General features: G+C 39.5%; 4 protein-coding genes across 43 annotated transcripts in view; 3 read left to right on the forward strand and 1 right to left on the reverse strand.

Moving 5' to 3' along the window:
• mbnl1 (muscleblind-like splicing regulator 1) overlaps positions 1-9,039 on the forward strand; it is a 43,217-nt gene extending 34,178 nt beyond the window's left edge. For 12 of the 36 annotated variants that reach the window (XM_044219484.1, XM_044219453.1, XM_044219451.1 and 9 more), the window contains 7 exons: positions 781-834; positions 1,994-2,147; positions 3,151-3,186; positions 4,021-4,112; positions 4,523-4,567; positions 5,303-5,374; positions 5,569-9,039. In XM_044219484.1, the coding sequence (XP_044075419.1) occupies positions 781-834; positions 1,994-2,147; positions 3,151-3,186; positions 4,021-4,112; positions 4,523-4,567; positions 5,303-5,359 (438 nt within the window). In that variant the 3' untranslated portion in view covers positions 5,360-5,374; positions 5,569-9,039. The remainder of the gene's footprint in view (positions 1-780; positions 835-1,993; positions 2,148-3,150; positions 3,187-4,020; positions 4,113-4,522; positions 4,568-5,302; positions 5,375-5,568) is intronic. The other 24 variants (XM_044219475.1, XM_044219478.1, XM_044219479.1 and 21 more) reach the window with 13 other exon arrangements.
• On the forward strand, positions 9,037-12,694 carry LOC122886809 (ras-related protein Rap-2b-like). The gene has a single exon (XM_044219490.1). It carries the CDS (start codon positions 10,816-10,818, stop codon positions 11,362-11,364), a length of 549 nt encoding a protein of 182 aa, XP_044075425.1. The 5' UTR covers positions 9,037-10,815; the 3' UTR covers positions 11,365-12,694.
• A 5,568-nt stretch (positions 12,695-18,262) lies between these two features.
• LOC122886742 (complement C1q-like protein 4) lies at positions 18,263-19,363 on the reverse strand. Its single transcript, XM_044219296.1, has 3 exons — positions 19,077-19,363; positions 18,837-18,959; positions 18,263-18,743 (listed from the first exon to the last, which is right to left on the reverse strand). Exons 1-3 carry the CDS (start codon positions 19,324-19,326, stop codon positions 18,463-18,465), a joined length of 654 nt encoding a protein of 217 aa, XP_044075231.1. The 5' UTR covers positions 19,327-19,363; the 3' UTR covers positions 18,263-18,462.
• A 3,013-nt stretch (positions 19,364-22,376) lies between these two features.
• Positions 22,377-26,503, forward strand: part of kcnab1b (potassium voltage-gated channel subfamily A regulatory beta subunit 1b) — a 43,547-nt gene continuing 39,420 nt past the window's right edge. For 2 of the 5 annotated variants that reach the window (XM_044219287.1, XM_044219293.1), the window contains exon 1: positions 22,377-24,443. In XM_044219287.1, the coding sequence (XP_044075222.1) occupies positions 24,187-24,443 (257 nt within the window). In that variant the 5' untranslated portion in view covers positions 22,377-24,186. The remainder of the gene's footprint in view (positions 24,444-26,503) is intronic. The other 3 variants (XM_044219288.1, XM_044219292.1, XM_044219290.1) reach the window with 3 other exon arrangements.

Genomic DNA, 26,503 nt, shown 5'->3' on the forward strand with positions numbered 1-26,503 from the left:
GAAGAAGGATCGGACAATGGCACATTACCCTCAATGAGTTTTTCTTCCTAATCTGAAAAAAAAAGTTGATCTTGTTCCTTGTTCATCTCATCTCAGACCACAAGCAGAGAGTCAGTTCCCCTCTCTCTCTCTCTCTCTCTCTCTCTCTCTGATGGCCTGTTCTTATTTGTGACACCATTGTTTGTGTGCTTCCTATCTATTACTTCTCTTCCTCTTGACATTAAAGGATTCATGCTGTCAGTCTCACAGCAGCAGCACCTGTGAATAATAGTACAGTCACACATGTCTGTTGATCACAGTGTTTTCTACATGCTCTTTTTGACATAGCGAGGCAGAGAGCTTGGGGTGAATCATTGTAATGTGACACTGACTACAATGTGCACTCAAACAGAAACCTGTGAATTGTGCTTCCATATAATTTTCTGTCCGATACAATTACTGAGACCCACTCAAAGTAATGATTGAATAATATTATCATCGCTATATTCATCCATCTTTGTGTGACAATAACTAATGTAGATTGGTAGTTATCATTGATTATTGATGATCATTTAACTTTTGAGCAGTAGTGCTAGTGTCCAAACTGTGCATGCCTTAGTCCTGTTATCCCCTTGTATATTGCATTCCAATGATTTGTTTTTTTATTTGTTTTTGTTTTTTCTCACCTATACCCAAACTGCACTGCTGCCCCCATGATGCACCTCTGCTTGCTGGTTTATGTTAATGCGCTTGAACCCCATTGGCCCATTGCCATCATGTGCTCGCTGCCTGCTAATTAAGACTCAGTCGGCTGTCAAATCACTGAAGCGACCCCTCGACGCAACCTTTGACCTGGTACTATGACCTTTCACCTTTTAGCTTGGCATGTGGCTTTGTTGTAGAGCAGTGTTTTAACCAAAGATACCTAGCTATTTTTGTTGTCGTTGTCTAAGTGCAATGTCTGTTTTTTCCTCCTGTTGTCATTATTGCCTGTGATAAAATGATTGTGGCTTTCTGGGTCTAGTTTGCATCCAACACCAAACAAGTGAGAATTCAAATGTGAAATTTGTGATAAGGAGCCACAATCAATTCATCACCTATAGCCTATTTAACAAAAGTCAGTGAGGGTTAGGGAAGTAGAGCTTCTGTAAGGGTGGCATGGCTTCAGTCTTACGTCCAAGTCAGTGGTCAGTGTTGTGGAGCAGCTCAATCAAATGTGTGCATGTCTGTGTTACTAGTGCATGTCAGATGGATAAGGGTGGGGCTAAGAGGAACAGTCTTTAAAACCATACAGGTGTGTTCCCACCATAACAGATGATTACAGTTCAAATGATAGTTCACTCCATCATCAAATCTTGTCACGGATATTTAGACCTCAAAGATGGCCTCATGCCAAACTAAAATCCACATACAAAGCTTTTTATGGTGTAAATATTGACACTGGGAAAATACTTTTCAACATCTGACTAATTTCCCTTGGACTGAGACCATTTTTGACATGTGTCTGAGAGTGAACCATCACTTAAACATGGCTTACACAGTTTATCATGGAGCTAGCAGTGCAGCCTCCCTCTCTCTGTGCTTCCTACCTGTTCCACCTTGTGTTAGCAGCCTTATAAGCATTTATAGTTAATGCTTGCTTATGTTGCATTTAGTCAGCCCTAGGAGTACAAAGTTAATAATCCAAGTAAGCTTCCTGATGTAATAATGAATATATGAATGCTTGTTAGCCAGTAGCTCCAGTAGGCACCATGCTCCTGCTTGTGTAGTACTTGTGTCAGACTGCTGCTTGCTTGCTACTGATGATATGATGATATTGTTGTTGTTGTTGTACACACAAGGATGTTGTGATGCTGGTTATATGATGTCCTCTAACGTGTGTACCTTTTTTGTTTTCTTTTTGCCTCTTTTCAACACACCCTCTCTCTCTTTTCCACGCACCTCTCTCTCTCTCTCTTTCTACCTCTTTTTTTTGTTTTCTTTCTCACTGACCTCCCTCCGTCTGGCTGGGCAGGGCATCGCGCCTAATGTCATGGCTCCCCTGCCCAAGCGAGCAGCCCTGGAGAAGGCCAACGGGGCCTCTGCCATGTTTAACACCGGCATGCTCCAGTACCAACAGGCCCTGGCCAGCATGCAGTTTCAGCAGCAGGCTGCTTTCCTCCCATCAGGTATGGCTTCCAAAGCAACCACCACTAGTGCTCTGACCACCCAGAGGATGCCTGGATCAGTCTAACCTGGCTCCTGCTTGGCTGGGGTTGGGCAAAGTGGTAGATTGCAGTACCGAGCAGTTTGATTGTGGACTATTTATCAACTTTTGTTTTTGTTTTTTGTCTTCAGATAGTCAGATAATAATAGTCAGATAATCAGATAATCAGTTACAAAGATAGTCAAACATAAAAGCTCTGGATTTCATTCTAGGCCAGTGAGGGTCGAACATTTGTATCTCAAAGTGCAGTTGCAAAGCTAAGAATGCTTCAACAAATTTGTGCATTATGCTTTGTCTGGCATTGCATGGCCACTGGGTGTTAAGAATGGGTTAGTCTTTCTGCCTACTAATTGCCTTAATATAACTCCACATAGCTACCTACTCCTCTTAGTACATGCAGGGTGAATGAGGAAGGCCTGGATGTTTGTAAGAGAAAGGACAGAACTTGTTTACTAGTTTGTTAGATTAGTGTGTCCTTGGTGTGATCACCCATGTTTTGATGAGATACCATTGCTGGGGCTTTGGCTTGTGCTGGGATCAACGAGGCTGGATGGGTTGGTTAATGGCATCTTATGCCTCAGTTTGGCAACAAGCAGCAGACTGCTGAGTCTGGCTTCTGTACACTATCTGCTGTTCTCCTCACTTCTGTCTAGAGTGTGTATACAGTATAATGTTTAATACTTGATAGTTACAATCATAACCGCACTATTGGTCTTGTTGTATTACACATTGATATGCATTGTACTTCACAAAAAGGTTTAGATTCACACTCAAATTTCATTAACAGATAGCCGTATGATGAGTTCACCACTTCACCTTTTCCAATCACTGATGACTGTGTCCAAGAGATATTAACCTTTTTTTCCCACCTTATCTCTCCCCTCACTCTAACGAACCTTGTGATGGGCTGTTTTGATTTCTCTTCCCTATCCAATCCACTTCCTGTTGCACTGCATGATGGGCAGGCTCAATATTGTGCATGACACCTGCAGCCAGCGTTGGTAGGTTCCAGCTTTCCTTCTTCAGTTATCTGTAACCTCATGTCTGTGACTCGCACGTCATCAAAATCGAAACATCCAGTGAAATTTACTGTATGTATTTATATTGACTTTGTGATTTTTATTGAAATTTTGGTGACCTGAGAGTCACTGTTTTGGTTGCATGAAGATACTTTTTGTGATTTGAAGTATAAGCAAGAGTCCACATAAGGAAAGACACATATTGTGACATTTAAATGTTGTTTATTACCTGTATGACAGCTGTTATTGTTCATAATATCAATTTAACTGACCTTATTTTGTTAATTTCTCTGTGAACACCTACTATATATTGCTTGACCGCTCTCGTTCTCATGCTCGATCTAAACTTGGCTTTTGGCTGGTCTAACCTGACACCTATTGAAACCCTTTTAAAACCATTAAAAATCTGAGGGAGTTCAATTATAACCTACCCCTTATCTCCTCTGCCTTAAAGACTCTATTCTTAAGACTCATGTGATGGCACTTTTATATTTGTTATTTTTTTGTAGAACTTTTTAAAGATAGCTCTCATCTGGTGTTTACCAAGAAAGTACAATGTTGATCATTTTATTACTAATAGTACGCACAAATGTGGAAATAAGTCACTGCTGCTGCTACAGCTACACTGTGTCACATCAAGTTCTCAAATCACAAGACCTCTTATTAGTGTTGGCAGAGGGAAGAAAGGGAACCAGTTAAATCGAATCCCTCTCTGACTCCCTCTCTCTCCTTCTCCTTCCCTCATTTGCCTGGTGTCTATGTGGCTACACTGCTCCTTTGTGTATTTTTGCTTACATGATTTTCCCTCCAACAAAGTTCCCATGATGCACGGTGGTAGTCCAGCCACTGTGTCTGCAGCCACCACATCTGCCACAAGCGTTCCCTTCGCAACTGCCTCCACCAATCAGGTTTGCACCTCTACCACCTCAGTCTCTCTCTCTCTCTCTCTCTCTCTCTCTCTCTCTCTCTCTCTCTCTCTCTCTCGTTCTCTCTCTTTCTCTCTCTCTCTCTCTCTCTCTCTCTCTCTCTCTCCCTCACCTCTGTCTTTCAATGCACCTGGACAATCTGGGGACGCTTGTCTTACAGCGAGGGGTGGGTTGGGTAAAAGGCGGTACTCCCTCTTGTTGGCCTACACTAGAGTCCAACATGTGTACACGTATCATACTGTGACAAGTTTTAAGACATTTATGTCCATTTCAACTATAAACACTATATTAATTTCTTAGATTATCTATCTGTCTTTCTGGAAAAGCATTCTGTATTGCATATAATGTTTGTCCTCATTGTAACCTCGATTTTTGTCCTTTCCCATTTTGAGGACTCTTCCTTATCAAAGTTGACTACCAACGAATACATGCAATTGGTATGTATGAGGTAGTTTTTTTTTCATTTTTTAGAGGCATTCGCACAGCTTGTGCAACAGTTGCTATCTGTGCCCTGTGGTGCTTTGCTTTTTCTTTTTTTGCTTTTTTTCGCTGCAGCACGTAAAGCAAAGCTTTACCATATTCCTCGTGTTTAAAAGCTGGACATATTCATTATTAAAATCAGAAAAGTTCTAAAACCAGTCTGTAAGAAGATTTGCAACATTTTAATTTCACTTCTGTTGAAGGCATTTTGTAAGCAGTTAGCTACATTGCACAATTTCGTAACACCAGTGAAAAGTCTTATGAAAGTGTAGGTTAAATCATCATGTTACTAGTCTTGATCCAGGACCGGTTTTCTGCATTTTATCGCTGTGTGCAGGTCAACAACATGGAGGACTTAGATTTGCATGGGGGAGCCACCTCACTGACAGTTTCCCTCCGCCATCCTCATCTCTCCCTTCCCTTCAATCCTCCTCTTCCCCTTGCTGCTGTGCAGAAGTGTCTGTTGATTCTTATCGACATGTCACGTCTGAGTGAATTGTGCCACAACTGTAGCCAAACTGCGTTTTCTATATTGTCATATTATCGTCCTTTTCCAGTAATGAAATCATCTTAATGTGAGAGGATGTGGTTAAAATGTGTTGATCTGTGTTCGTGTTGCCGGCCAACATCCGCTTTGAGTGTTTTCGGCTTGGGATGCTTCATTTGATCTCTATCTGTTTTTTAACCCCCAGATTCCAATAATATCTGCAGATCATCTGAGTAGTCACAAGTACTTGACTCAAATGTAGTTCCTCTCAAGAACAGTGAGTTCCTATTTCAATTCTCACATTCTCTCTATTCATGACAAAGTTTGTTTGTTTTGTGCTGAATCATTTTAGCTCTGGTTTAAGATTTTTTTGATTGTGTGCACATAGAGAACAACATCTGTCTCTTTCATTAGCAAAACTTACAGACTTATAATGCAGTTTTTTCAAGTGAAATCCGTCATGTCTTACAGATCAAATGAATGTGTGCTGGCACCGTCCAAGCCTAAAGAGTTCAGCCTTTATGTACATAACCTTCAGAATGTCAAGCAATGGGACAAGGAGGGTCTGCCATCTCTAAGCCGGTCCACATCAATGGCCTCATCACACGTGTAAACATCAAGGGTGCAACACATGATCTGTGCCATCTTCCCACATATCAATGTCAAGAAGAATTTGTTGTCAAATTCAACGTCCAGCTGAAAGAAGAAGATATCTTGGTGCCCAGGGTCAGTGCGTCTCTCCCTCTGTGGGACTCATTCACATTACACCTCTGTCTCTGACTAAATCATAGCACTCAGTTTGTTCTAGTTATAATCATTACTGCACGCACAGAAGGTCAAGAGCGTGGTTGCATAAAGTAACATCCAGTGCTGGTACGTTAGTAGACCAAGATTTTTCTTTCCTTTTTTATTTGTTCTGCTTTATTTTTTTTTAAATTGATAGCCATATTTCATAGTTTACAAGTCAAATGCGAACATGCACCTTAAATTTGAATTGAAATCTGAAAGGCACAATGATTTTAACAGGAATTTTATTCACCAAAAGAATTACGCATGTACAGTATTGTGTTTTTACGACTACTAGTGAAACTAGATGTTGAAATGAGGGTCTTGGACATATGAATGTTCTGGGTAAACCAACATACCTGTGTACCTTGAAAGCACAGCCAGGCTAGCTGTTCTCACCTTGTCATGTGCCATCAAGGCCATACAGCTAAAACCAGAGTGTTATCTCAGCAGTGTTATTTGTTTACCGAAGGTAAAAGTTTTGTATGGCTCTTTTTGTATTGTTTTGTTTTCAGAATCTCCATTGTGAGTGTTTTTTTTAACTTTTGTTTTAATTTCTCTAATTAATCAGTTTTAGAATTGGGGTTCTTGCCAAATATTTTTTTAATTTTTGATGCATTTTCTTTTAAAATCAAAAAATTGAGGGTTTTTGTCATACCTCTTTTCATAGAATAGTGTTGTTTTTGTTTGTTGGGATTAAGTTGTCCATTGACTCTAAAGCCTGGTGAAGTAGAGGGTGTAGTTTCAATTGACATTGTGTTACCTTGTTCTCTCTCTTTTAAAGAGGAGCAACTCTAAAACTGTGTCTCCAAGAAGCACTGTTGAGCCATGTGTTGGGAATTTAAAACAACAGACCCAAAGGTCTGTTAGGTCATTTAAACCACATGTGCACTTGAATGATTGTTTGTCTGGTCACCCTGTTTTAATTTCACAACCCATCCTAAGTGAACTTTCACTTTTGAGGAAATTACACATTATGTGTTTGTGTTTCCCAACAAAACATGAAGGTTCTCATTCATTTGTAGATCTGACTACAGAAACCAAAGCACAGTTTTTCTCTCATTGTATTCACAAAGGGTTACAGAAGCATCTCTCAAGAGGCTTAAACAATTAAGGAAACAAGTTTTTCATCTCTCAGTTTTATGATCACTTCCCTTTTCTGTTTTCACTGAGGTGTGTAGTGTGTCTTTACCGATTGTAATGTACCTAACAAAGCCTTAGATTACAATTAATGGGTCTCAGCCCAATCAAATGTACTTTCAATCACCATGCAGATAAAGAACACCAATGATGTTTTATAGTTTTCTCACGTGCCGCTTACGATTTTTTTGTTCTTTCTCTCTATGTAAAAGTAACAATTACTCTCTTAAATTTCACTGAACTTATGTGTTATGTATACTACTTAAGGATTTGAATCTATTTGAGATATGTAGTTGTAGATTTCTCTTTTTTTGCCTTACTATATATTACTTGACAACATTGATATAGCCATTGTAGATTTTGAGGTAGTATGACATTCATAACTTTTTCAAACCATATAAATGATATTGTGTTGAGTCAGTTTTAAATATTCACTTCATTCATATAGCTGGATGTCTTTTTCAGTTGTTGTTTCATTATCAGTTCATTTTGTTGATGAAAGACTTTTTTGATACAAGGAATGAGATCAATTAATTTGCTGCCACTGCAGCATCTCTGAGTAGACAAAAAACTAATGTTTTAACCAACTTAAATTTTCCTTGTAACATGTCAAGATCATGTTTGAAAATAGTATATTGTATTGAAAAACATCACTTGTCCATGTTTTAGAGTAAAAATTATTTTCTACTGTATCCATTTCAAAAAGATATGTACTTTTGTTTGAATATTTCTTAAGTTTGCCCTGAATGTCAGGCCAAAACGAGCAGCGAGATTGACGGGTGTTTGGATGTGAGATTAGGAGCGAGAAAGCAAAGACTTTTCCGGACTGGAGAAGTCAGAAATGCTGCAGATGATGAGTTCTAACCTAAGGGACGAAGGTTGACTTTTTGCACTTCTGTATATAGTCAAATGAACAGAGAAAAAAATGTGTATCATATTGAGATATTATTTTGAATAAAAAAAGATCTATAATTATAAGGAATTTTGCTAGATTAATTTAAATTCTTAAATTAGAAGACCAGCTAAAAACAATTGCTTGCAAAGAAGGGCACTAGTTTCTTGGCGAATGCATTCAGAGAAAGCTATGCGCTTTTTGTCTTATTTTATCAGTGGCTAGTATTGCCAGGGAATGTTTTAGGGGAATAAATATCCCCATGTCATGCTAACTCCACCCCTCCTGTAGGATGACATATCCAATGATGTCCATATATCATTTGTTGGACTTGGTCGTGCAGTATTGCTGCTCCCATGGTACAGTTGATACATAAAACTATCAAAATTTGTATTCTATTATAGTTTGATTTGACTGCATGTAAAAGTACAAACATGTAAACAAAAGAAACTGCGTAGATATGTTAAGAAAGGTAACACATTCAGATTACAGAAAACACAATAATATGGGTTTTTTTTTCAGATTATACATACAGTAGATACCATCCACAGTGGGGAGAAATAATACTTCAAAAACAAGTCATCTTACTCTTGTGTGATAAAATATTTTCCAAGCAAACATGTTATTTAAAGAACGATAAAATATTAGCACTCATCCACCCCACATACTTTCTCATAGCCATATAATTACAGTGGACACTGACTCATGGGAAGTTGTTCCTGCTAATCAGCTGTGCGCTCAGCAGGTGAAGGCTCACCACACCAAATGCGTATTTGGCAAATTAGTCTTTGAAATGAATGTAACAGTCACCGGTCAACATGTTTTTGACATGAGGCTGATGTATAGTCGCTACAGAACCAAAGCACCATTTTCTCAAAGCCAGATGTTCAGTCTCCTGGCTGGAACCAAGGTTTCTCTTCCCTGCTGAGGGCACATTTACGCTTTGACTGCTTTTTACTTGTAAGTGCTACCACCAATTACGTATTTGCTAACAGTTGCCACACAATAATGTACTATTCTGTCTTCAGATTTGTTTATGCACATTTTATTGTTGCCATAATTGACTCTTGCTGTATGGATGAAAAAAATCTGAATAAAACAATATTTGATTTGCTCATGCAACAGTTATGGGCTCACCGCCTCTGTGTTTACTGGATGTGTGAGTCAAGTAGGACATTTCAGTGAGTGCTTTAAAGTTCAGATATTTTAAATTCAGCATAATATTTACCAACACATAAACATGCTGCTGAAAAACTTACCTACTATCTGTTATAACTTGCAAGTATTTATTTTCCATTATGTTTTAGCCTAATTCATATGTGAAGGGGACAATCTAGGACAGTGTAGTCAATATTGTTTCGAAACTTCAACCTCATGAACAATTATTGTCACCTTGAGGGTACGGTGTCAGCAAGACTGGAGCAGCTCCGTAGAGACAGATGAATGACAGACGTGCGAGGTTAAACTGATTGTGCTCAGGGCAATTTTCATGAGATTGTGTGCATTATCTGGGTCAGAACTGATTATAAAAAAAGTTAGATGAAGCCCATATGAACTCACAACATGCCTCCCATTGTACTGTACATGAACATGTAACGTTTTGACAGTGGTGGAAGAAGTATTCAGATCCTTTACTTAAGTAAAAGTAGCAATACCACCCACCATACTCAACTATAAATAAAAGTCCTGCATTCAAAACCTTACTTAAGTAAAAGTATGTAAGTATTATCAGCAAAATGTACTTAAAGTATCAAAAGTACTCATTCTGCAGTAAAACATTCCCTGTCAGTGTTTTACTATGATGTATTTGATATTACTTCTGCATTAATGTATATGTTGCATTTTACTGCTGTAGATGTTTAAGGTTGAGGATGCATTTTCAAAGTAATCCAAGGGGTTTTTTAAATTTCGCTTAAGAAGTAGGAGAATTTTCTCAATCCATAAAGGAACACTTCACCATTCACTTTTTCAGAAAAAAATTTAATTCAAAATCAACAAATTTGGAGATATGTGGTTTCCTCTGGATAGGAAGAGATGAAAAATTGTAATCTGAAAAGTAACTAGTAACTACAGCTGTCAGACAGTGTAGTGGAGCAAAAAGTACAATATTTACCTCTGAGATGTAGTACAAAGCTGCATAAAATGAAAATACTCAAGTAAACTACAAGTACCTCAAATCTGTACTTAAGTACAGTACTTGAGTAAATGTACTTAGTTACAATCCACCACTGAGTGTTGCTACTTTTACTTAACTATAGGATCTGAATACTTCCTGCCCCACTGGCCCATGTGATGAAGATAAGTAAGTGGACATATGTAAATTGACTAATAGGTTAATGAATGAACACATTAGCATGTACAGTCCTAATTACAGGGACAGTGGGCAGAGCCTCGTTTTGAGAACAATGACCGTGACTGTGTAAGTGAGGACAGAGGTCATGCAGACAGACATGCATACGCCCGCAGTATCTGTCCGGTCATCTGATGGCTCTGACTGAGGTTTCGGGTGACGGCTCCTTTAAGAAAACGGAACTGAGCCTCGGCTTTTGACGCGCTGAGGATGTGGGCAGGAAACGCCATGCAAGAGGAGAGAAACGATCACGCTTCCCAGCACCGTTGCACAATACAGTTCGATCAAAATGTGCTTTAATTCACCACGCTAATGTCCAGGAGCGGCCATTCTCCTCGGATCTCTACCCCGCGGCCGTCACAGAGCAGGCAAGGAGGATTTGCCGGCGTGGGATTTGACTCCTATCCGAGCGAGAGGTCAGCCTTCCCAGCCTGCTCGGTTTGAAAACATCGGGGCTGGTCAGCGGGTGGGAAAGAGAGAGAGAGAGAGAGAGAGAGAACAGGCTTCGTCGCGGAAAAAAGGAGGTGTCTGCCCTTTTTTTTCTCAAGCCATGAGGGAGTACAAAGTGGTTGTTTTGGGCTCGGGCGGAGTCGGCAAATCCGCGCTGACGGTCCAGTTCGTGACAGGCTCCTTCATCGAGAAGTACGACCCCACGATAGAGGATTTCTACAGGAAGGAGATCGAGGTGGACTCGTCCCCGTCGGTGCTGGAGATCCTGGACACGGCGGGCACCGAGCAGTTCGCCTCCATGCGAGACCTGTACATCAAGAACGGGCAGGGCTTTATTTTGGTTTACAGCCTGGTGAACCAGCAGAGCTTCCAGGACATCAAGCCGATGAGAGACCAGATCATCCGGGTGAAGAGGTACGAGAGGGTGCCCATGATCCTGGTGGGAAACAAGGTGGACCTGGAGGGGGAACGAGAGGTGTCTTCCGGGGAAGGCAAGGCGCTGGCCCAGGACTGGAACTGCCCGTTTATGGAAACTTCAGCCAAAAATAAAGGATCGGTCGACGAACTGTTTGCAGAAATAGTCAGACAGATGAACTATTCAACTGTCCCCAGTGGTGGCGACCAGTGTTGTTCATGTGTCCTGCTCTAAACCCCCCCAACAACATACAGAAACAGTGCATCCGGGCTGAATTTGAGCTTATAACTTGTCCTGCAGGCTTTTTGCAAAACTATTCTCTCTCCTCACACTGTTGTCTTATTGTTGCACACAAACACAAATCGACGACGCCAATAACAATCGATTATGTATAATAGTCTGGAAAAGTGTTTACATGACAAAGTACTTGAATGTTTTGGGATTTTTTTATAGCTTTGTATATGACACTTCTCTGGAAATGTGCCTCAATGGGAATGTCTTATTGTGAAACCTAAGAGACACCTGTTTTCTGGTTGTTGTTGTTGTTGTTGTTGTTGTTGTTGTTGTTGTTTGGGAATTTTTTGTGGTTTTATTTGTTGAGTTGTTCTGTTGCATCTTCTGGGCTGGGTCCATCTGTCTTGGAGAGTGGTGGTGTTGGGGTGGGGGTGGGGGGTTATGCCAAAATCCCAGGCAGAGCTGGGTCACTTTTTAGGCTCATTTTGGCTGTAATAAAAGAGCAGGAGACCTGAAAATGCTTAAAATCGCTCTTAAACGTATCAATCACCACTCAAGCCTTGCACAGGTTACTCAAATCCGATCTCCACAATTTATTCCCCCGAAAGGTGTGATCCGAGAGGCGCAGACCCACCCACTAAGATACTGTATTTGAAGCTGTGGACTGTGGTGGAGTTGTGTTACGCCTATGTATTTTAATTTTTCCCCCTCTCCAGTCTGGTGAAAGGGGATTCATCATGGAACTTGCACTTAGCTGACGGTGTCCCTCCTCAGTGCTCACAAACAAGGACCTTAGTGCGTTGCTGTCGCTGCATGGGGGACGCCATGACCCCATGTCAAGTGCCTTCCTAAGAAAACTCCTGTGACTGTGCCAACTGATGAGCCCTACTTCCTCTGCAGTGCGTCTTGATGGCAATCAGAACTTTTTAGTAGTTTTCAGTTTACATTCTAGTTTCATTTGGTGTCAAAGTGAGAAGAGCCTCTTCCTATTTTACTGGCAGGAAGCTAAGCTTGTAACAGACCTGCTGTTTCAGGGTCAGATTCAGGCCATTTCTCGAGGTACTAGTCCCATCAAGAACAACAGAGGAACTTTAACCTACTAGGATTTTGTTTCAGTGAATGGCAAGCCATGTCTGTATTATCTAGAATTTTTTCTTTTCTAAAAATGTGACATTTTTTTGACTTACCGTAACTGTAATTCTCCCTTTGGACAAATCTTCTGCCATCCATCTGTCAGTTTAAAAGACTTGTAATACAAAACGCATTTTACGTAACGCTGTGTGCTGTGCTTGTCTCTGCTGATAACATAAAGTGTCTACATTTTTCTTTACTTTGAATTTGATTGTCACTGTAAACAGTTTTAGTGCAGAAACAACAGAAGTCGATTAATCGATTAGTCAACCGATTTTTGATCTGATTAGCAATTAATCAAACATGTTCTAGTTCCAGCTTCACCGATGTGAGGATTTGCTGTTTTTCTCGGTTGTATATCATTACTAATTGAATATCTTTGGGGTTTGGATCGTTGTTGGCACAAAACAAGTTATTTAAAGACGTCACTTTGGGCCCTGGGCACACGTGATGCAACTTTTTCAATACTTTTGGACATTTTAGACACTAATCAGTTAATAAAAATAAATAGATTAATCGACAATGAAAATAACTAGTTGCAGCCCTTTCACTGTTTCAGAAAAGCTGTAGTTTTTCAGACATCATGTGGTAATTTATGCCATATTTGACACTTGTTTACAAAAATGAAAAAGAGTTACAGGTTTTATATGTTTGCTGTTCGTATGAGGATGAATAGCCTTCAACATTATTAAGTGATCATGGCCATCGTGGCCCACGTGATTAAAAAACATCTCAGTCCAGTTGTTTGGGTAGTGGGTAGGCTTTCCACTAAGTGTGTTTAGCTGGGGAGAGCTGTTTCCCCTCTTTCCGCCGCATGTTTTCTAGGCAGTGGAGCGGAGGACAGAGAGGGCTTTTTGTGTCTGCAGCCAAGTTCAATCAGCCATACATACTGTAGACTGGTATTTGGTAGGCCATTCCTCAGACTGGCCAATCAGCTGCTGCCTCAAGTGTCCTTCTAACCACAGTGATTCACGGTCAGATTACCAAATTTAGTCTAACAACATGCTCGCACTATTCAGGTCCTATGTAGAGAAAAGGTTGCTTCAAAGAGTCTAGCAATGCCTACTTTGTTTTCATAGTCTAAGCTACAACTCACTGTGCACTTTGCACAGTAATTCATAACTTATAGTCCTTTCATTAGACAACTATTGCCAACTTTATTTCTGCAAATGACTCCAATTTCATTCTGATCATATATTAATTCTGGTTTTGTGAAACCCCACATCTTCATTTTTATTGTTTCACTCGTACACATAAAAAAAGGTGCACAACTCTAAAAAGCTACATTTCTTCAGCTCCAGAAGAGTTTGAGCTGCCTTCCATCTGCTTTTCCCTAGTTAGTATAAATGTAAACCGAGGGACTGGCAGTTTAAAAACAATACATACCGTCTAAATGATTATTGATGAATGAATAGGCGGCTTTCTTTTCTTTCTATTTGATTGGAAATATGCATTGCCTAGTTTTTCATGCATACAAATCAGCAGATGATGAACATACAGTAATAGTGATTGCAGAGTAACATGCAGATCACATGTAAAACTCGTACTAACTTTCACTATTAGGGCTCAGACATTTGCTCGTCATCAAAAAAACTCAACAATCCTGCAATATTTTCATGAGATTTCTGTAGATCACTTTTTACTTTTTAAGATAAAAAGGGAACAGACAAAGAAGCTGTAAGGTAGATGCGTCAAACTGATTTTGCTATTTGTTTAAATACTGATTTTTGATCCTAGCATGTGGTTCAATGTGTTCACTTTGCTACTACCTAACTCAATGGCTAGAATGAGCAACATGACTACTGTCACTGCCTAACAGTGGAACATTTTCTCAAATACTGTACTTAGGGACAATTTTGAGGTATTTTACCTGAGTATTTACATTTTATGCTACTTTACACTTCACTACATTTCAGAGGGAGATATTGTACTTTTTACTACACTACATTTTTTTGACAGCTGGAATAACTAGTCACTTTTCAGATTAAGATTTTACATAAAAAAAACATATGATCAGTTTATAAAATACCATATTTAAATATTAAACCAGTGGCTCTCAACCTGGCTTGTGACCCCTTACAAAAAAGCAATGTCTAGTGTCTTGTCATGTTTCTGACAGTAGGCGATTTGTTAATTTTTAACAGGGGGGGAGGAGTCTTCCCAAGTTCGTTCACCCCAGATTTCCCCACTAAACTTCTCAGATGGTTTTATTAAAATTATTTTTAAAGTGGTAAAATTCTCCAATATTTTGTGCAAACATGCTAGAAATGACTGATCCCTGCAATCCCCCCCACACACACACACTTAGCTTGTGAACCACTGGAAGGGGCTGACCCACCGTAACCAGTAAAACAGTAAAATACTATTTATGCATTGATCAGCATTAACAATTTGCTAAGAGTGAAGTACTGTTGTCTGTTTGCAGGACTGAATTAAAAAAAAAAACAGGTTTGTAATGGTTTTACATAATCTAGATGTATTTTTCCACGCCTTCAGTCATATGACCTGGCAGGTGCATCATCATGGTGGAGTTTCCCAAGTGAATCCAAACTGTATACAAATTCTAAAAATATAAAATATTATGACAAATACAGTTTTCCAACTGCCACTACATCTTTGGAGGTTTGCCTAAATCTGACACCATCTTCTGCTTACTCCAATATTACACAAACCCTGCTGTTCATCTTGAATTTCACAAGCTGCATGACATAGTACAACACATGTAATAAAGCAATTTTCCATTCAGCTTATCCTCTGCAACATTTAACCTGTTTAGTCTAAAGGCTCTATGCCTATAAACTTTGCTACGTTAGCATTTCATTGTATGCAAATCCATCGACCACAGCTGACTGATTCGGTGGGGTTTATAGTGTATGGAGGAAAGGAAGGGCGGATTAAAATGCACTTCCTGTGTTGCGGTAACTACACCTCAGATCTATGATATGTTGAAACAGACACGCAGTTCCCCTTAACCATGTAGAAATAAATGGTTTGCATTGTCGCGGCCCGAGCCAAAGCAACCAAAAGGATGAATAGATTTCACTTGTGTGGCTGCTGCATGCAGTGGCTCCATGTGATTTGATTTGGGCAAAGAACCCGCAGGATCATATGACACTAATTTACAGCCGTTGACACGGCTGGTTATCTATGAGCTGTTTGGTCAGACAGCCAGAGAAAGAAAGGGTGACATTCGAAGAAATCATCTAAACACACACCTCAAAACACCTTCTCACTGTAGACTATTGAAGGGCTTTCATGCATTTATTATAAACCACTGAACCACATGAACTCAAACCAATGTGAAAGCCTAAACACACACACTCAGTCTGACCTCAGCAGCAAGAATGTCCTTACCATGTGAGAAAATGTGGAAGTAAGAAAGTCATCTTTCAGCTTATGTCCCGTCTGTAAAGAACTAGGGGTTTTGCAATAATAGAGTCTGTGACTGCAGAGGAGAAAGGAAGAAGCCATACAGGGACAAAAAACGTTCTACTTCACAGACGTAAAAGTTAAGATGGCATACTGCCATTTTCTTGGTTAGCTCACAATGACACCATTAACAATGCTCATAGTTCACTCATGGTGACGCAGTCGGACTTTTGCTCATAAACATACGGAAGGTCAAGAGAGATCATAAATTCACCCATTACTACCCTATCAATCTGTCAACTTTAAAAAAACTTTATTTCGAAATTTTGGAAAATACTCTTGTTTACTTTTTTTTCAGAAGTTAGATTTGAAGACTTATACCACTCTCATGTCTGTACTTAAAAGGAATAGTTTGACATTTTGGGAAATACACTTATTCGCTTACTTGCTGAGAGTTAGATGCGGAGATCGATAGGCTACCACTCTTGTATCTGTCCAGTAAATATAAAGTTGGTTAGATCAGCTTGGCACAAAGACCTGAAACAGGGAGAACCAGCTAGCCTGGCTCTGAGAAAAGATAAAATCTTCCCAGCAGCACCTCTAAAGCTCATCAGGTTGTATCTCCTTTGTGTAATTTGGACAACAACAGAAATGTAAAAATGACAAGTTCTGGTTTTACAAGGAGTTAAGTTCTGTAACTATTTGTTGGACTTCTACTATTTCAGATTTTTGGACGTAGCCAAGCTAACTGTTTAAACTTTTTCCAGTCTTTAAGCTAAGCTAATCATTTCAGCTCAAGATCTGTACTTAATGCACAATCTTCTCATCCCCACCCCACCTTTTTGTTTGATAATGTCATTGTTTTGGATTTTTGTCCTGTTATTTCCTGTTTTCTTCTTTTCCTTTCGGCTGTTCCCTTTCAGGGGTCGCCACAGCGAATCATGTGCCTCCATCTAACCCCGTCCTCTGCATCCTCTTCACTCACACCAATTAACTTCATGTCCTCTCTCACTACATCCATAAATCTCCTCTTTGGTCTTCCTCTAGACCTCCTGCCTGGCAGCTCCAACCTCAGCATCCTTCTACCAATATATTCACAGTCTCTCCTCTGAACATGTCCAAACCACCTCAATCTGGCCTCTCTGACTTTATCTCCGAAACATCTAACATGAGCTGTCCCTCTGATGTACTCATTCCTGATCCTGTCCGTCCTCGTCACTCCCAAAGAGAACCTCAACATCTTAAGCTCTGCTACCTCCAGCTCTGCCTCTTGTCTTTTCTCTAAGCTGTACAACATCGCTGGTCTCACCACCGTCTTGAACACCTTTCCTTTCATTCTTGCTGATACTCTTTTATCACACAACACACCTGACACTTTTCTCCACCCGTTCCAACCTGCTTGCACTCGCCTCTTCACCTCTTTTCCACAGTCTCCATTGCTCTGAACCGTTGACCCTAAGTCCTGCACCTTCTTCACCTCTGCTCCCTGTAACCTCACCGTTCCACCTGGGTCCCTCTCATGTTTTATTTTGTAATATTCTCCCTCCTTCTTGTGTCTGGTAGTTTTGGTTCCTGTCTTTGATTGCTTTCATTGTTTTCACCTGTGTCTCATTGTCTCCCCTACCTGAGTGTATTTAAGTCTGTGTGTTTTCTTTATTCAGTGTCAGATTGTCATTGTACCATGTGCCCTGTTCCCACCAGTTCTTTGTGTAATACTCAGTCCTGCATTTTTTTCCTGTCCCTCTGTGTTCTCCCTGTGGTTTTACCTTTGTTGGGCTTATGTTATAATTGTGGTGGTCTTCTCATGGATTACTCTTTATTGGATGTTTACCTGAACTTCTCAGCTGCCCTCAGTTGTTTTGTCTTCCTTCATAGTAAGTAAATAAAGTCATCTTTTGTTCATTCCACCCTCTCCGTGTGTATTGTCTGCATGTGGGTTCCCCTCCTGAACTGAATGAATAATGAATGACGGCAGCATTTTTTTCAGCTTTCTCTATATGAAACACTTTATAAAGGCAAACATATCAATTAATATACATTTTTCAACTTACATTTCCCAACCTGCAATATTTTTTATATTTACATTTCCTGAGCTGCTATCAACACTTAAAGCAAATGTCCTTCAACAATAAAAGCTCTGAAACCTTCTCTAAACTATCTGCCCAGCACCAAACAGCAGACAGAACATTTCAGAGTGACTGGTGAACAGTCAAGCTTCTAGCTGCTAAAGAAACCGTTATATATTTTTGGACTTACTGTCATCAGGTAGATAGCAACCAGACAGTGTAAGCTTGTTGTAAGTGATCTGTAAGCTTGATATTTATTTTTTTTTCTTTCTTCCCCCTGCCTTCCTGTTAATGGCCAAAAATTAATTAATGCAGTTTTTTAACACACAAGATTGAGTTGTTATTCCACAGAAAATCTTATTGATTAGTTGACTAGTCTCCCTTATTTTATTTTTTATTTTTTTAATTGTAACATTCCACCACCTGCAACAATAATATACTGAGACTGTGCCTGAAGAATGTTGTCCTTACTCACTGTTCATCCTTTTTTTTTTAAAGCCTTCTTTTTAGCTTATTTAAGTTTTACTTTCACTTAAAGACGGAATAACAAATGGCCAATAAAGGTGCTGTGGCTATTTTCATTATCTACAATCCAGGTGTCTGACCGGAGTCTCATGTACACTTGGTCTCCCACTTCAAGCTGTAGAGTCATGCCGTTGGTTGCTGTCTCGTAGCGGTTTCCAGCTCGATGGTTGTACACAGTAACCATCTGCACTCCATTCTTCATCAGTCGCAGCCCCATTGGTCTAGATGATAAATTATGGCCAGAGAAGCTGAAGTAATATACTCCTTTGATTGGAGCGGTGAAAATACCTGTGGATGATCAACAGTTACATCTTAAAGCACTAAGTACAGTAGCTGTTGTGCTTTCCATTTTATCCAGAGTCAAAGACAGCATTTAATTACCTGTTGCAGGGTTGTATGCGCCTGTGTTTGAGTAGACATTGTTGTAGGTCAGTGTGATCTCAGCGTTAAAAGGTCCAACATGTCCAACATTGCCAATAGATGCTCCAAATGCCACCTGGTTACCTTGAGAGGTTGCATGAAAACGGGAGGTAATGTTTATTTCAACATTTAAATCTGAACTAACCTGAAAACAGTACATACAGAGTAAAAACCTGTAGCTGTGTTACTGTATGTTCTTACCTTGGACCTCTCCCCTCAGATCCTCTAATTGTTTCTCAGTGTTTTTCAGTTTGGTCTCCAGTTCTCTCAAGATGACAAAAAGTTGGCAGTAGTTTTCCTGGCTCCCTGTTATGTCACCAGCACAGGGACAAGATGGTTTGATTTCAGGAATCTCTCTCTTGCCCTCTGCTGCTCTGTGATCCAGCTGTTGAACCTCAGCCACACTAAGGTAGAAGAGGGATAAAGTTAACAAAGCCACTGAGGTCTTCATCTTTCAGTTACTTCTGTTTGTCTTGATCAGCTCTCCCCACTCTGCTTTATATACCACACCAATAAGGAAATACTCTTGAATTTACTAGAAAGGAAAGTCTGATTTGTATTGTCAACAACTACCATGAGAAAACTACCAATATTCATCCAACATACAAGTATTGTCCCTGCATTTACCTGAAAATGAGAACTTGTTTATCCAGCAGTGTAGGGCCGCAAGATGAATATCTTTATTCGCTCATGTTCCTTACAAAAAACAATATAAAGAGGTATTATTTGAAGATCGTTCTTTGGCCTTTACATCTACTGGGCCTTTAATATGTAACCAATTTAATGGTGGTGTTTTATGATAACTTCAAGACAAGTTCGAACACAAACTACACTGCAAAATTAGAGCACAAGGAAGATAAGACTGCACAGGAATACAGATAAATATTTGCTGCAAACAGTCAACAGTAACAATGGCTCAAATCATGCAGACAATAAGTAATGTGGAGTTAATAAAATCAGTGTATGTTTGATATTTAACTGTTTTGTAAGATACATCTATAAAACCAGGTTACAGAAATCTGTTTGCAAAGCAATTTAAAATATTATTCAAATATACTTTAAGCAAGGAGCACAGAGCTAAGGCAAATCCATTTCAATAACAAGACGTATGGTTATATGAAAACACCAGCACAACATAAGTTATCTAATAAGATCTTTCAAGCAGATCAAATAGAAAAAATGTATAAAATGCCTAAACATGCAGCTCTCTGATGCCTTTTGGACAGTAAAGAGTTAAAAGTTTAGTAATAACCTATAATCTGGTGCCAAAGTCTTGTGTATTAATAAGATTTAAAGTGAGACCAGGTAACTTTTTCTGAACAGCAGCCACTAAGGCCACAAGTGGCAGTTACACAAATTGGCACGTTTTTACTTCTGGTTTTGTTTTTGTGATAAAACCACAGAAATGTTATCTGTGACATGCTTAAACATAGCGTAACAGTATGAATAAAGTAGTCAGTGAACTGTTTAAGTAATGTCAGTTGCATAGCCATGTTTATCTGAAGTTTGCTATTAGCTAACATTGGCCACCATAAGCTATTGGTCATATCATACTAAATAAGCCTTCAATCATTTACTTTAAGGAAATGTTACCAGGGCAGATTAGTTGGATCACATTCTGTTCTCAGCTGCAACATGAACTGGTTGTACATAAGCCTACAACAGATGCTGATTCTGCTGAATGAACTGCAACTTTTTTTGATCTGCTCAAGAGTAAATGTGAATTTAGTCTCAGCCCAATCAGGGTAAACAGCTACATGTTTGTCAATTCACTCCAATGTGTATAATTCATAAACCACTGGACATAAGGATTAAAGTTGAACTCTGCTCAGCAGGGTCCCTGTCCTGTTAAATACCTGATGCTTTCATCATCTCTTGATAAAGAAGCGTCCTTCTTAGCACAGCGAGACCCACCACTAATTCCCCTCCGCAATTAGACTTGACATTTAAGGCACATGAGGCCACCATCAGACATGCTGCTATGTCTTCAGTGGCTTCGGCAGGTTTCGGTACTGTGCAAAGACTGAGGAATTGAATAAGTATGAAGTATAGGGCTAACATTTGAGTAGATTCATAGCAAAGCGGAAAGAGAGTGAGTTGTGAGCAGTAATGATCTGATATATAGGGGCAGTTGTGGCTTGGTTGTAGAGCGGGTTGTCCACCAATCGGAAGGTCAGCAGTTCGATCCCAGCTTCTCCCAGCTTCCCCCAGCCCGCATGTGGAAGTGTCCTTGGGCAAGACACTGAACAATGCCAGTCTTTGAGAGTAAGTCAAGGCATTTTCATGTGACTGACCACAGCGGCCTTCCACTTTGAGGGTTTGATTTTTCTAGCAGCATTGCCTTGCTGCCTGCAGGAATCAGATTGTGCACAAGTGTGGATGAGTCACTCTGGTCTTGGAGAGAACAGTGAAGAAAAGACCTCACATATCCAGGGACTGAAATAGACTAAATGCTCTGCGTCTGCCTCTCACACTGCACACTGAGTGGGAGGACACAGCAGACACACAGAGGTGCTCTCAGCTCCTCCACATTCATCCAACATCCTATCTCCATTGTCAGCCCATATACTCAAACACTTAGGTGTGTGGGGGGGATACATACATCTGTTTCCATCTGCACGATTGTTTCTGCAAGACTGTGTGTTCTTTTTCTGGATGAGCAAAGTACATAATGTACAAAGACTCTTTAGGCTTGATACTGTATGAGAATGTAAAACAGAATTTTTCCCTGGATCTAGATGCTGTATCCTCTCTGTTCACAAGAGGGCAGGCAGGTACAACTGACCGAGAGAGAAGAATGTACCCATATGTTTCTCTATATGTAAGGTATTCTGTATGTACATGTTCTTTACACAAATATATTTACATTTTAGGATCATAGGATTTGTTTTACCACTATAAATGACCTCTGCCACTCCCTCAGGCTCAAATCATGCAGACAACCAGACTATTAACCAGAGTAATTTGGAGTTAATAAAATCAGTGTTTTTGATATTTTACTGTTTAAGATTACATCTATGAAACCGTGTTATAGAAATCTGTTTGCAAAGCAATTTAAAATATTATTAATGACAACAATATACTTTAAGTTATGAGCACAGAGCTAAGGCAAATCCACTTCAGTAACAAGACATATGGTTATATAAAAACACCAGCACAACATGATGTGATCCAGCTGTTGAACCTCAGCCACACTAAGGTAGAAGAGGGATAAAGTTAACAAAGCCACTGAGGTCTTCATCTTTCAGTTACTTCTGTTTGTCTTGATCAGCTCTCCCCACTCTGCTTTATATACCACACCAATAAGGAAATACTCTTGAATTTACTAGAAAGGAAAGTCTGATTTGTATTGTCAACAACTACCATGAGAAAACTACCAATATTCATCCAACATACAAGTATTGTCCCTGCATTTACCTGAAAATGAGAACTTGTTTATCCAGCAGTGTAGGGCCGCAAGATGAATATCTTTATTCGCTCATGTTCCTTACAAAAACAATATAAAGAGGTATTATTTGAAGATCGTTCTTTGGCCTTTACATCTACTGGGCCTTTAATATGTAACCAATTTAATGGTGGTGTTTTATGATAACTTCAAGACAAGTTCGAACACAAACTACACTGCAAAATTAGAGCACAAGGAAGATAAGACTGCACAGGAATACAGATAAATATTTGCTGCAAACAGTCAACAGTAACAATGGCTCAAATCATGCAGACAATAAGTAATGTGGAGTTAATAAAATCAGTGTATGTTTGATATTTAACTGTTTTGTAAGATACATCTATAAAACCAGGTTACAGAAATCTGTTTGCAAAGCAATTTAAAATATTATTCAAATATACTTTAAGCAAGGAGCACAGAGCTAAGGCAAATCCATTTCAATAACAAGACGTATGGTTATATGAAAACACCAGCACAACATAAGTTATCTAATAAGATCTTTCAAGCAGATCAAATAGAAAAAATGTATAAAATGCCTAAACATGCAGCTCTCTGATGCCTTTTGGACAGTAAAGAGTTAAAAGTTTAGTAATAACCTATAATCTGGTGCCAAAGTCTTGTGTATTAATAAGATTTAAAGTGAGACCAGGTAACTTTTTCTGAACAGCAGCCACTAAGGCCACAAGTGGCAGTTACACAAATTGGCACGTTTTTACTTCTGGTTTTGTTTTTGTGATAAAACCACAGAAATGTTATCTGTGACATGCTTAAACATAGCGTAACAGTATGAATAAAGTAGTCAGTGAACTGTTTAAGTAATGTCAGTTGCATAGCCATGTTTATCTGAAGTTTGCTATTAGCTAATATTGGCCACCATAAGCTATTGGTCATATCATACTAAATAAGCCTGTAGCAGCAAAACCTTTCAGTGTATTGAACTTAGCAAGGATTTATTTTTGTATTGCTTTTTCAACTTTTCATTTGTAAGTGGTATATTACGCCATTTCTTCTTTCAAAAGTGACATAGTCTCACTTCAATATCTAAAATGCACAGCAAAAGGCGTTTAATACTGGAGATATTTACATCTCCATATAGCCATACATATAGTCAGTTAGATGAAATCCAGTCAGTGTAGTCTTATTACTGGTTACCTGGCTCATTCTCACATTGTCAACAACGGCTTTGTGTTGGTGGTAACACTAAGTGTCTTCACAATATATAAACAGCTTGTCACCATTTGCTTTAAGGAAATGTTACCAGAGCAGACTAGGTGGATCACATTCTGTTCTCAGCTGCAACTTGAACTGGCTGTACATAAGCCTACAACAGATGTATCAAGATATTTCTGACAAGCAGACAAAAATATCCTTCTGGCTTTGTTCGGCTTGCCTCACAGACAAGCAGGCTTCTCTTGCTGGAGCCACCGGGAGCTCAAACAGAACTGCCTTTGTCTTTTAATTTGTCAATCATCTAAGAATAAAGTTGACACCACAGGTATGGCCTGACAGAGATGCTGATGCCCCCCTCTCCGTTATCTCCTTTGATAATTTTAGTATGTTAATTTAATTTGTGTGCATCTGTGCCTGTTTGTCCTGCTGTCTTGGCTTTGTCTATATACATGTGTGTTTGTTTGTTTGATATATCTATTACTATTAATCACTCTATTGGTCTTAGGCATGACAAAAACTCTTCAACAAACAAATACGGATATCCTCTGTGGTCCCACATGACCAGCATTGCATTGTACTTACATGGAGATGTTTTTAGGCCAGATTTCCTCCACAGGATGACTAAATATATTGAAAAGGATTTGCTAACAAAAGAAAGTGTCCCGTCAGCCTGTGGGAGACTAGGTTGATCCAAACATGTATCTCAAGGCAGCATGCAGTGAGATCTCCATGCCCAGGCAGAGAGGGGGGCCGAGGCTGGATCGCTGCCCCAGTTCCAACCAGCAGAGGCAGGGGGCAGGAACCAGGGTGTACCCCTCAAGCCCCACCAGCTGCCTGCCAGGAAGCTTCGAAGCCAGCAGACCTCGAGAGCAGCAGACTTTGGAGGAGCTTCTTCATGTACACGGCCATTTTTTTCAGGCATCCACCCAACCTAGTGTCAGCATGGTCTACAGGTAGGATATTATGTTCTGAAAAGGGTGCATGTACTTAAAAATTCAAATAGATTTAGTACATTCAGATAAATACCGTAAATTCAGGCCATGCATTATCTTATATAGTGATAGAGAGCTTGTAGAAGGAGGTTTACAGCACACAAGTTTTGCATTACTTACATTTTGCATCATTTTGGCTTATGTTGATTCTGCTGAATGAACTGCAACTTTTTTTTTCTGCTCAAGGGTAAATGTGAATTTAGTATCAGCCCAATCAGGGTAAACAGCTACATGTTTGTCAATTCACTCCAATGTGTATAATTCATAAACCACTGGAAGTAAGGATTAATGTTTAACTCTGCTCAGCAGGGTCCCTGTCCTGTTAAATACCTGATGCTTTCATCATCTCCTGATAAGGAAGCGTCCTTCTTAGCACAGCGAGACCCACCACTAATTCCCCTCCGCAATTAGACTTGACGTTTAAGGCACATGAGGCCACCATCAGACATGCTGCTATGTCTTCAGTGGCTTCGGCAGGTTTCGGTACTGTGCAAAGACTGAGGAATTGAATAAGTATGAAGTATAGGGCTAACATTTGAGTTGATTCATAGCAAAGCAGAAAGAGAGTGAGTTGTGAGCAGTAATGATCTGATATAGAAGTGAAATTTTCCTGAATTGCTGTGTGTTTCTGAAATGTGACAATTTTCAGTGAAAAGCAAAAGGGATGTGTGGCTTGCGTATTAAATTATTTTCCAAAGTCCAATGATCTTTTTGTCTTTATGGGTTTACAGTATATTGTTTATGATACTAAATCCTAATTCTACCTCATAATAGATATGATTGTGTGAAGAATAATAACTGAAAAATAAGAGTGCAACAATTAGAATGACATACCACATATTTGGATTATATCTTGACTGTACATCCAGAGCATGAAATACATTTTTAACGATGATGTTTTATAATGAAACAGCTAACCTGGCTCTGTCCAAAGTTACTAAAAGAAATCTGCAGAGCAGGTTAACAACCTGCTGGACGGTATCTTGGCTGGGCCCAGTGACTTTCTTGCTGTTTTCACATTTTTGTTTGTATATGGATTAAACAAATGAGATATAACATGTAAATTAGTGAGCCTGAGGTGCCGGTTAGGTGGATCTTTTTTACCTTTGGACAGAACCAGGCTAGCTGTTTCCCCCTGTTAGTCTTTGAGCTGAGCTAAATTAGCCAGCTGCTGGAGGTAGCTTCATATTTAGGATACAGACACGAGTGGTTTCGACTTTCGGCAAGAAACTGTGTTTCCCAAAATGTCAAACATTTTCTTTAACATACTTTAACATTCATGTTTGTTTTATCTCTTGTGGTTTCACAGAGGTTTATGGACTATTTTTTGGTCCAGTGCTGTGACTCCTTGTTTTCACATTTTCGTTTGTGTAAATGAAATAAATGACACATTAATTAGTAAGCTTTAGAGGTGTTAGTCTGCGGATTTGTATCCTTCAGACAGAGCCAGGCTAGCTGTTTCCCCCTGGTTCCAGTCTTTAAGGTTCGCTAAGCTAATCGCCTGCTAGCTCTAGCTTCAAATTTAGAGAGTGGTATCAATCTTCTCACCTAACTCTTGGCACCTAAATCTTGGCAGGAAAGCAAATAAGTCTATGTCTTTAGTTGTAACCCTTTTCTGCCTATGACTACACTATTAACCCTACTAATGATAACAAATTAATGAAACTGATTTGTACATAGCTTTGCATCTGCACGGCACATAACACTGTAAAACTGTGATGTCCCAGGTGTATTTTATGTAAGTGTTTTATTGTGAACTGAATCATTTCCCCAGTGCATTTAGGATGAGCTGTTACCCTACATAGGCAAATTTTGTTTCAGTAACACCCGATACATAAAGGCTAAAACTCCAAAGTGAGCTTGTAAGCCATTTATCCTAAGATTGAAATTCTGCAGGTACATAAACATATATGACCCACTGAGTGCTTTATCATGAGAAATAAAGAGCTCTACATCCACTTCCCTCTGTCATTCAATATCTTCGCAATGAGGCCGTGTGCCTGCTGGGCAGACACATAAGG

The sequence above is a fragment of the Siniperca chuatsi genome, linkage group LG13, assembly GCF_020085105.1.
Source record: "Siniperca chuatsi isolate FFG_IHB_CAS linkage group LG13, ASM2008510v1, whole genome shotgun sequence".
In the NCBI taxonomy this organism is placed as follows: domain Eukaryota; kingdom Metazoa; phylum Chordata; class Actinopteri; order Centrarchiformes; family Sinipercidae; genus Siniperca; species Siniperca chuatsi.